The sequence below is a fragment of the Ursus arctos genome, unplaced genomic scaffold, assembly GCF_023065955.2.
Source record: "Ursus arctos isolate Adak ecotype North America unplaced genomic scaffold, UrsArc2.0 scaffold_12, whole genome shotgun sequence".
In the NCBI taxonomy this organism is placed as follows: domain Eukaryota; kingdom Metazoa; phylum Chordata; class Mammalia; order Carnivora; family Ursidae; genus Ursus; species Ursus arctos.
The window spans coordinates 64,715,389-64,727,170 of record NW_026622786.1 but is presented as its reverse complement, the minus strand read 5'-3'; the positions used below and the strand labels follow the sequence as shown (position 1 = coordinate 64,727,170).

The 11,782-nt window shown below is 42.5% G+C and overlaps 1 protein-coding gene and 1 pseudogene across 7 annotated transcripts in view; both read right to left on the bottom strand.

The window, feature by feature from the left end:
• Positions 1-7,546: 7,546 nt before the first annotated feature.
• Positions 7,547-8,732, bottom strand: LOC130543495 (10 kDa heat shock protein, mitochondrial-like; annotated as a pseudogene).
• Positions 8,733-8,789: 57 nt separating this feature from the next.
• EPS15 (epidermal growth factor receptor pathway substrate 15) overlaps positions 8,790-11,782 on the bottom strand; it is a 134,455-nt gene continuing 131,462 nt past the window's right edge. For all 7 annotated transcript variants that reach the window (XM_044383881.3, XM_044383883.3, XM_026498122.4 and 4 more), the window contains one exon: positions 8,790-11,242. In XM_044383881.3, the coding sequence (XP_044239816.1) occupies positions 11,096-11,242 (147 nt within the window). In that variant the 3' untranslated portion in view covers positions 8,790-11,095. The remainder of the gene's footprint in view (positions 11,243-11,782) is intronic.

Here is an 11,782-nt window from a genome sequence, read left to right as displayed (position 1 = left end):
GTGAGCAGCACCCCTGAGGGCCGGCTCGGCTGCCTGAACCCGACCCCCAGCCCGCCCGAGGGCCAGCTCACCTGAGAACCCTCGCAGGTAGCGCGCAGATGACGGCACCGGAAGCGGGGCTCGGGCGGGACCGGGGAGGGGGGTCCGCGTCCCTCGTCCCAGGCCCAGCCTCGCCGGGGCCCGCAACACCCGAGCAGCGGGCACGTGGGGGTGTGAGAAGCGCTGGCGCTGGACTGCCCCTCCCCGGCCCTGCGGCCGTTACCCCGCGCCCGGCAGCCCGCGCACTGCGTCCCCAGCTGTACCCCCACAGCTGTCCCTCCCGTCGGCTGCCGGCAGCCGCCCCTCTGTCCCACGCGCGCCTCCCGCCGCGTCCCGGTTCCCGCCCTGTACCTGCGGTCGCTCTTCCCGGAGGCCGTCCCCTTCCAAGCTGTCAGAAACGCCATGGACGCGGGCCGGGCTCGGAGGGGGCGCGGGCGGCCCCTCGTGGCGGCGTGGGCTGTAGCGGCGGCTCCCGCGGCAGCACCTGGACCCGGCGGACGGGCGGGGCGGGACCGGCGGCTCCTCCCCGCCGCCGCCGGGCGCCTCCCTGCCTGCCAGGGACATCGGGGTCCCCGGAGCGGACCTGGGGTCCCAGGGCAAGCCCATTCCCTTCCAGAGCCGTCGAGACACATCATTAGTCACAAGGAGAAGCTGAGGCCCAGGACGTCCAGGGATTTGTCCCAAGACCACACAGAAGGCCAGTGGCAGCACCAGGACCTACCCCAGGCCTCTCCAGTCCCAGTCTAAAGCCGGTTCTGTGAACCGAGGGGCGATGGTGTCACCAATGCCTTTCTCTTCTGCTTAAGTACCGAACCCTGCCTTGCCAGGGTGGCACAGGGATGGAGTCAAGGGCTTGGGCCTGCAGGAGCGGCTGGGGGGGCAGGTGGGGCAGCAGGGAGGTAGGAAGGTGCTCTCTGGCCGGGGAGAAGCTGCGGACAGTCAAGGCACTGGGACAGGAGGCTTCCATAGGAGGCTCAACTAAGGACTAGGAGCGGGGAGTGCCTTGAGGAGGATCACTCCAGGTCGAGTGTGAAGGATGGACTCAGGGGTCCCTGGAGACTTTTCTCAGTGAGAGGATGAGGGTTGAAAACAGCCGGGGCAGGGTGGCTAAGGGACTATTTCTCTCTCCTGTGGGCTGGGCCTGTATTGTAGGCACTTGTGCAACACGAATCGTGTGTCAACTAAATGGTGACTGATTCTGACAAGTCTGAGCTATTCCCTAAGATGCCAAGCCCTAAGCCAGGTGTTTGACACAAATTCTCATTTAATTTCATCCTGTTAAGTATTTACTCTCATTTTATAGGTGATGAAACTAGGGCTCCGGGGGGGGAGAACTGACTTCTCTGAGACTGAGCTGTGGAGCGAGTTCTTCCACCCAGGTCTGTCTGCCCCCACCTGCTGCTGCTTCCTAATCCCGCCTGAGGTCTGCAGGTGGGCTGGGCGTGGAGTGCGAGGCCTGGGGGCAGAAGCCTCAAGGATTATCTGGGCAGTTTCTCTCGTTTTTCCCTGGTAGGCAGCAGAGAAAATGCGACCTTTCCCCCTTTCTCTGAGAACTCATGTCTCGGTCTTGGCAGATCAACAAGGGCCTTAGAATGCTGCCTATCTGACCACAACGCTAGAGCCTCCAGATCTGGAAATTCCAGTTACATGCATCTAGGGGCCCAAATCCCTCAGCCCACAGAGCCTCATCCAGCTTGGCAGCATTGGGCATTGCAGATGGCCAACTTCCTCCTGGGCTCACAGGCATGAATACCACAGGGCCTCCGAAGCCTGGCCTCCTGTAGGCCCAGAGCCCAGTCAAATCCCACTTGGAATTCAAGTCCCACCCAGCCTCTGAGCCCACAGCTAATACTGCGTCCTCCAAGAAGCCCTCCTGTATCTCCCTAGCGGAGGAATCTCTCCTTTTTGGAGATTACATTTTGTGTCTGTCTTTTTTACAGCATTTAGCACTACATACTTTTTAATCCTTAGTTATCAATGACCAGTATCATCTTCACATTTCTATCTGAAAATACAGAGAATGTCTCACATCTGTGTCTTCATGGAGCCTGGCACCACTGCTACACTAGTAGGTGCTCGGAGCAGAGTAAATGAAGAAGGAACTATTTATAAAGTTTCCACTTTTGGCAGACACTTTACATACTTACCTTTACATACACTACCTCTAACTGGGACAAACAACTCTTGTGAGAATACTGAGTCTGAAGTTAAGAAATGTTCCTAAGATCAAGTCAGGAGGTGGGATTCACTCCCAGGTTTCTTAAACTTCAAGTCTTGTTTCCTGTTCTTCCTCTTCACCTTTTCCTTCATCGTCTTCATCGTCATCACCATCGTTTGTCTAGGGCTATGTTAGGCATTATTCTAAGCCTTTCAGATATACCAGCTCATTTCATCCTCAGAACAATCTTATTAGGTATTTCCTTTTACAATTTCGATTTTTATAGTTGAGAAAATGAGGCAGAGGATTAAGTAATTTATTCAAGATCACAAAGGCCAATTAAGTGGCAGAGTGAAGACTGAACCCAAGCAGTCACCCTCACGTCTGTATCTTAACCCCAGTCTGCCTGCCAGACAAGCTCTTAGAATCCACACGGCATTTATGAATCACTTTCCCAAAGCTTATCTTATTTTGAATCTCACAACCCCAAGGTAGAGAGGGTTTTATTCTTTCCCTTGCTCTGGAGCCAGACTGCCTGAGTTAGAATCTGGGCTTCACCACCTGATAGCTGCTTGAGACTTCAGGCAAGTTACTTAACCTCTCTCTGCTTCAGTGTTCTCATCTGAAATGGGACTTATGTAAAATGTGGAAAAGAAAAGCACCCAGCACAAGGGCTGTTGTGAGGGCTAGATGAGTGACCTCAAACGAAACACAATAGTGCTGAACATGGGTGTCACGTGCACCCCATGCCATGCGATAGTTTTATTCAGAATCAGTGAGGAATGAAGTGTTCCGATCAATACACTTTTAAGATGACTGAAGTTTATTCTCTTTAACACGGTTACACACTTTGCTAAAATGTAGTCTTACGTTTTGTCTTCTTGAACACAGACACGACAGCCCTTACTTAGTGAATATCTGCCATTTCACAGAAATGAAGACTTTATATCCGTCATCTTTAATCCTCACAACAATCCTGTGAAGTAGCTGTTATCTGAGAGGTTTAGAGACATATCCACAGTCACAAAGCAGATGGGAAGGCCAGAATTTAGATGCATGTTCAGAAGACTCTGAGATCTGGGTTCTTTCTACAAGGCTAGGAACCTTCTCAGGAAGCTGAGATGAATCAAGGTTTTCTTTGAGGACATCAGTTCTTGCTTAGGGCCCAGGTTTACTGTGTTTGATCTCTGTTGCCACTTGGGCCCAAAGGGCTGCCTTACAGGCCAAGCATACAGAAGGCAGGCTGGTAGTGGAAGAGCAGGTCTCAGAGCCGAGGCCCCTGGGCTGGAACCTGACTTGGTCTCTAGTAGGTGGGGGTCAGGGGGTGAGGGTGTCTTTCTTAAATCATTTCCATCTCTCTATAAACTCAGTTTTCTTTCTGTTGAAAGTGTTATGAGGATTAAATAGGGGAATGTATATTAAAAGCCTTGGTGCCAGGCTCAGAGAAGCTCCTCAGTTAAGTATCAGCTACTTTTCCTCATCCCTTTTCCTTCCCATGAAATAACTCAGTCATCTCAAGTTGGGACTCCAGAGGAAACAGGAGAGGCTGAAACTAAGCCCTTAGGTCTTGGGCAGCTGAACACATTCTATACTATATATATTCTATATACTTATGGGGGGTGGGGAAGAAAAACAGGTGGGGTCTTTCTGCAAAGACACACCTTCCCTTCCATAAGATAATCTTCTATATTATTAACCTGGATACATAACATTAGGACCTACCTACATTTCTTATTGGAAAAGAGATGTTGAAAAAAAATCAGTGGCCTTCAAACATTTTATCTCATGACCCAATACATATATATTCAATAACAAATTATATTTCATGATTTTTTAAATGCTGACCTTTAACATGCTGAAAAATTTACAAATGAAGTATAAGATTTGCCTCAAAATAACAGGAGAGGAAAGTGGGCAGGAATATAGATAAACTTAGATTGGATATGAATTGGCAATTACTGAAGGTGATTATCGGGACATGGGAGTTCATTCTACTATACTACTCTGTTTACATTTTTTCCATGCTGCTTGATTCACTAAACTTATTTCCCAACCCAACTAACGTATTACCTGTTGTTTGAAAAACACCAAATTAGAGAGTCTAAAATTAAGCACATTTCAAAAGGATTCCATTACTACATAATCAGATTGGAGGTACGTTTATTTCCTTCAAGTAGCATTTTCTCAAGATTTGTTTAAGGGGGGGGGAACAGCTTACACGTTCAACCCATTACTGATTAAATACCAATCAGAAATCAAGGTTATGATGAAAAGCCTTTTAAGGGTTTAGGATTTTAACCTGAGCATGATGGGAATCAGTGTCATGTTTTATTGTAGGAGTGGTAGGGGCAGATTTTGATTCTAGATGAATCTGACTGCAACATGGAGGATGGTTCGGAAGCAGAGAGAAAAACAGACTGGTGGCAAGGAGATTAGGAGGCTTTGGCAGAGTCTACAAGAGAGATAATGAAGACCTGAACTGGGCCAGTGGCACTGGGGATGGAAAGGATAGATTTGAGAGATATTTAAAAGGCAGAATTGTTAGGGCATGTAGATGGTTTGGAGGAGGTTGGGTCAGGGAGAAGGCCTGGCATATACACACTCAATAAGCAGTATGATCAATGAAAAGTTGGAATCAAAGCCAGGGGGCTAAGATACTTCACTAAGAACTCAAACTGGGGAAGTCAGCCTCAGGAGGAGTTAAACTAGAGAGTCCACAATGGACGAAAGCGAAGATATGTAAAGTCACCCCAAAGAGACACTAGCTTTAGCTACCCAACCAGCCAAACCAGACTGTAACCTGATAAAACTTATCATCTGAAAAACATGTTCATCAGAGGACCAGGCAGCGATGGCTGCAGAGAGAGGAGCTTCAGAGACAGGAGTCATCCAGACACCACGGGCAAGGGAGGAGTCTTGTTCAACCAATTGTGTCTGTTCTAAGCCCTGTGGCAACTTTTGCTGGAAACTCATGTTCTGGTCTCTACATCAGTCCTGTCAGTAATGGAAGCTCTGTCTCTGTTTTACTGATGAAAGTCAGGTTTCTAAACTTGAAGACCTGGGCCAGGTTGAATTCACTAAGTAATAAATGCTGCTTCCATGAGGCCTCCTGGGAGGCTGTCTGCCAGCCTTTCCAGTTGAACAGAACCCTGACATCAAATGGTGAGGCCTTGTGAGAGCTATGCTTTTAAAATTTTTTGAGTCACCATCTATGTTTTTTACTAATGCTAGAAGTAGAGTACTGTGTCCTGGGGGCACCTCTTTGGGGAAGACTTCCCCAATCCTCTGGGCTAGAACTATTCTCTCCTTCCTCTGGGTATCCCAACATTCCTATCTTAATCCTCAGCATGCAATGTTGTAGCATTAGTTGAGAGTAGATGTTTATCCCTCCTACTGTATCATCACTGATGGCAAGGCCCTCCTATGAGTCTTCTCTGTCCCTAGCCTAGCACAGTACCTAGAACAAAATACACCTTAGCAAAAGGTGAATGGAACGACAATGATTTTCTCACTGTACCATTTCCAACACTCAGACTTACGGGGATTTCAGCCAGTAAGAGGTACCCTATAGATCTATGCATCAAAACTATCTTAAAGTAAATTTTTTCGGTACAGAGGAGTGATTGAGCATGGATTCTGGAGACAGACTCCTGGGTACTGATTCCTACCTTGTGTACTTTTTAGTTCTGGATCTTGGGCAAGTTATTTAACCTTTTCGCACCTCATCTTTAAACTGGAAATAACAGCACCTAACTTAAAGGACTATTATGGAGAGTAAAATAAATCATTATATGTAAGTGCTTCGCATAGTACTGGCACAAAGTGTTATTGCTTCCAATTACTATTTTTAAGTGACTCTATCCACAAGAAAGATTGGAAGTGCTTTATATTATGAAACAGAATCCACAGGTCAAGTGTAGAATGACAAGGTGCAACCGCATGGCAAACTAAATGAGTAGATTTAATAAAACAGAACAGGCTCTGTGAGGGTCATAGACCTGGAGCCTCCACTACTGTGGAGTTTACAGTGTAGTAGTAAGAGAGAGAAAATAAATATGTAGTCAAAACATATTTTGAAAAAAAAAAAACAAACTTGCAGAAGAGACTTGGAAGTTAGCCTCTACTCCAGCGGTTCTCAGAGTTAGGTTCCCCTGGGCCAGCACTTTAACATCATCTGGGAACTTGTCAGAATTTCAGATTCTTGGGCCCCACTCTAGACCTGCTGAAATCAGAAACTCTGGGGATGGGGTCACAATCTGTATTTTAACAAGCCCTCCAGGTGATCCTGATGCTTGCCAAAGTTTGTGAACCACGCTAATTCTCCTCAATTGGTCCCCATCTCTCAGACCTCAGCCACATTTTTAGCTCCTTACCATCTCACCTGAATGACTCCAGCAGCGTTCACCTGCTCTTCCTGCTTTGCCTGGTTTCCCTCTAAAGCAATCCTCTAAATCACCACCATTAAGATCTTCAAGATCTTTCTTACACACAAACACAAATACTTCACTCTTTTGCCAACAGACCTAAACTCTAGTCACAGAGAATTACTTCAATACTTGCTGCCAGCTGGTACACTATACCATGTCCTACCCCCCCCTTTGTCTTTTATACATAGCCATGGCCTCTGCCCAGAATGCCCTGTCCCTTCATCTGTGCAGCAAACTCTTCAGAAACTACTCTTTGCCTACCCTTTTATGTATTTTCCAGAGCTTTGCTAGCACTGATAAATTATTTTTCATTTTTGCAAACTCTGTGATTTAAAAACTTGTATTTCTTTAAGAAAAGCAATGGTGGCCATCTCCCCTATGTACTTATTTATCACTTAAGGTAATACTAAGAATGGTTGAATGCTTTCGTATGTCAGAAATTCTAAATCCTTTTAAGGATTACATAGGAGAATGAATTAGAAAATGTTTTATAAGACGCCATGTGCTACTTCATTAATCAAGAGCAGAGATCACATGGACTATTCTATTTATGATACTTCTCTGGCTTCACACCTTTAACAGAAATAGCAAGTAGTGGTTAAAACTCTGGAGTCAGCTCCCTGAATTCAAAAGTGGCCAGCTCTGCCACTTACTAGCTGCATAATTATGGCTTAGTTAGGGCACCTCTTCTTAAAATGGAGATGATGATGATTATTGTTATTATACACACACACACACACACACACACACACACACACACACAATTAGAGTTACTGCTGTTGTGAGGATTAAATGAATTAATGTATGTAAAGCACTATGGATTCTGCCTGGAGCCTAACATGTCATTTGTTGTGATTATAATGTCCTATTCCTAGCATTTCCTAGGAGCAAACTTTTTTACACAAAATGAGACAAAGCATGGTAAAATGGAAAGCGTATCATGTTTTAATATCAGAGAGACCAGAGTTCAATTCCTGGCGCATCTCACTTACTAGCCATATGATCCGAAGCACATTATTTTAATTTCTTGAGCCTCAGTTTACCTATCTCAAAATAGAGGCTAATAATAGTACTACTTAGGGCTGTTGTAAAGATTAAACCAGAAAACACACATAAAGTGCTTAATGTAATGCTTCACACACAACATGTATCCAATAACCAATAGCTTTTTTCTTTTCTTTTTTCTTTTTTTGGAGATATCATTAGTTTATTATAAAAGAGAAATAGAAATTATTTACATGGTGAAAGATTTCAGAATTCAGTGGAATGGGCAAACTTCCTTCACATGAAAATCATTTCAATAATGACTTATTTCAGTCTACATACTTTCTGAGAATGTCACCATCCCTAAATAAGATATAATCCTTGTCATCTAGAATTGCTCTGGTGCCTCCATATTCTGGGAGAAGAACTTCATCTCCAACTTTCACACTAACTGGTTGAATCTCTCCACCTTGCCTTTACACCCTGAACCAACAGCTACTACTGTTGCTTGCAATACTTTTCCTTGAGATTTTTCTGGAAGCATGATGCCTCCTCCTTTGGTTACAGTTTTGGCTGCACTCCTTTCAGCTAAAACTTGATCAAAGAGGGAAAGAAACTTTCTAAATGCCTGTCCTGCCATACTCTGCTCTTGGGCTGCTGCCACAGGAAACCAATAGCTTTTTTCACTACTAATAATAACAGGGTGGACTTTGCTTAATTAAAATATATAATATTAAAAAGTTGCCAAAGTCAAATCCTTCAGAATGATCCTATGAGTTAAGTATTATGATATTCATTAGATGATGAAAATGAGGCTCAGGGAGGTTAAATAAGTTTCTCAAAGTCATCTTTCTCAAAAATGGTAGACTAGGGATTCTATCCCAGGACCGTAAAGAATTTTTTATACCGTGGTGCCCTCCTAGGACCCATGTCACAAATCCTCACTCAACAAATATATACAAACCATCTATGTTTCAGGCACGGTCTCTGTGCACATACATTTTCCATCTTTCTTTCACAGAAACAGGACATGATAACTAAAAATAATAGTTAACATTTATTGAGTGTTTATTCTATACCAGGCACTGCCTCAAGCACTTTACACATATTAACCTGTGCTGATTATATACCTACCCCTCCTTGGACACAGCATGGACGTAACAGAGAACTGCAGAACTCCATTTCAAATAGAATGTATGGATAGTATGCTTTATTATTACTTAAAGTTTATTGTTCTCATAATTACAGGCTACAATTTAGAAGTTTGAAACATCAGAGAAAATTCTATAAAGAAAGCCCAACTGAGCTTGAATGAGTATGGAGAAGATGGCAAGTAGTGCCGCTGAGCTCTCAGGAATACTCGTCTGTCCTTTGAAAGCACAGGCTTTGCAGCCAGAGTCAACGACGTAAAATGTAATCACAAATGTCTCTAAAACATTCATCCTACACAAGTGAGCGTGGAGAGAGAGCTATGGATATTTATATAATATATACATACTTTAATATTATATTGGTCCACTGAGTATACATATTTTAACAAAAGATAAGAATCTGTGTAATCCAGTTAAACATACATAAGATTAGGGTACACTTATTACATTGAAGGTTGGTGTTTATAAATTACAGATATTTAATATTTTCCAGAGTGGTTTTTTAATTAAAAAAAATACCTTAAAAGCATTTCAAACATCTTTTTATTTTCCCAGTGCAAAAGAAGGTTATTCAAGTCAACTTACCTTTATCCTGAAGTATAAGGGGAAGGGAAAAAAAAAAACCCAAAACGACTACCTATCACAGCTCCCAACACTACCTTCTCAATCAACTTTAGCAGTATATCCGTAGGCCACTGGATTAGTTTATCAAAATCAAAGCCTGATGATTATGATTCAGCCCTTGCTTCATATGTATGACTTTTATGCCGAAATGTTTCCATTTATAAAAGTAGAAAAAAAGTTAGCTGTGCAAGAACGTGGTGTAAGTTTGCTTTAAACTGCAGCAGTCCAATTGTGTGTGGAGAGAAAAAAAGCACCATTTCAAGATGAAATGAATTGGATATTTTGGAATTTATTCGTAAGCTAGGCAATAAGTTACTCTGATTAACACAGATCAATACTACCTTGACTTGGTGACCACAGAGACTTTTAATTAGTTTGTAGGTGCATTTTTCTTTATCTTGGTATTCAATACATTATCTAAGTCAGTAACTGATGTTAAAAGAAAACAAAGGTTATTCCACAGTTTACAGCCTACATCACAGTCTATTTCAAATTCAGCTTGCCTGCTAGGTCAGTTTTACAGGAGATAGGCTTTTAATACATGAAGAGCTTTGACAATTTGACAGGTTTCTTCTCTCTCAATTAGAAAAAACAAGATTTTTTTGCTAGCCCACCAATTTTATAAGTAAAAACCAGGAAGAGAATAAACTATTTTAAACCACACAAATGGACAAAAAGCAATAATGATTTAATACACATCACTTTTCCCATTTGTATTCAGTGAAAGTTTTTACATTTCAAGTAAGTGAGCCTTCATTAAAGAAAACAAAAAAATATATATACAAAAGTTTAAAGTACCTTCCAGTTCTCGCATGCTTAAGTTTCCTCTGCAAAGTACAAAAATAAACCTACCATGAACTAAAGGGGACAGTGCTATAGCATTGGCAGAATGGCTGCCATGTGAAGACTTTTGCTTACCTTGCACTGACAGGTATATGTTAAGTGATACATTTTCTCCACTGTCTAGCACTTAAAATTATGGAGAGGTATCTGTTCATCTAAAATTCTTTAAATCCAGAGAAATTTTTCTAAAAATATATTTCACACATGAGGCTTTAACATTTTTATTTAGGAAAAGATTGAGTCTGAAGCTATGATGGTTCAACCCTAAAAAGCATCCCTTTTTCAATAGTGGAATCAATTTATGCAAAATATTTTTCCTCGTCTATAAAAACCAAACTGAACAGTATTTTAATTGTAAGGAAATACAAACAAATGCTTTAAACTAGCCAATTTGCACTATCATAAAAGAAATAGGATGTTCTTTCCCTTCCCCTCCCTCAACCATTCAAATCAAATTAGAATACTGCAAACTTTAAGAAACCCACTGGCTATCATCAGAGTAACTACAGAACAAGGTTAGCACAGGGATGAAACTATTTCTCTATATTCCAGAAGGCAGAAGCTTGGGTACTCTAGCTTTATAAGTAAAAGCACAGGCAGGCAAAAGCTCACAGTAAATGCACATCAGAACAGGAGCCTAGGAGAAGTTGTCTGACTGGGTTACTGCTTTTATGGGGGGGGGGGGGGGACAAATCTGAAATGGAGTAAGAAACAAAAACAAAAAAACAAAAACAAACTTTTGTCACATTTACAGGAATCTCAAACCTTTTGTATTCCCATGCTCATAGGTAGTTTTGATACACACTGTAAAGAGCTTCAGTATTCAGGAAGAAGAATATTGTATGGTTGACAAAGGACAGGAGAATTCTTCATGCTTCTGATATCTCAGATTTGCTGAGTGCAATAGCCAGTTCTAAGTCTTCCTGCTCTTGCTGATTTAGTCGGGCAAGCCTCTGCTCTTCCTCTCTCTCACTTTCCCTCTTGGCCCATTCAATCATATCTTCTTCAGAGGGATACTGTCATTTAAAAGATGAATGAACAAATAAGTAAGTTAATGCGTAAAACAAAAAGAAAAGAAGGAAAATAGTTGTTACAGAGAACATTCACTACTTGTTTCACCTACAGTACTCTGGGAATAGTTTATTTGTTACTTATTAATTTTTTTTCCCTGAAAACACATTTAGTTTTACCAGTTATTAAATGTGGTTTAATTTTAAAAATTATTGCAGGGGCACCTGCGTGGCTCAGATGGTTGGGCATCTGCCTTCAGCTTAGGTCATGATCCCAGGGTCCTGGGATCAAGCCCCACGTCAGGCTCCCTGCTTGGCGGGGAGCTTGCTTCTTTCTCTCTACCACTCTGCCTGCTGCTCTGCCTACTTGTGCTCTCTCTCTGTCAAATAAATAAATAGAAAAAATCTTTAAAAAGATTATTGCAGTCTACTGATAGAAAGTCTATAAAACTAAACACTGAACCACTTTTAAAAAGTAGAAATGCTTAAGGTGAATTAGGATATTTACAAACTCGAGGGCTAGCCTTTTAATCTAATGCAAAAAAT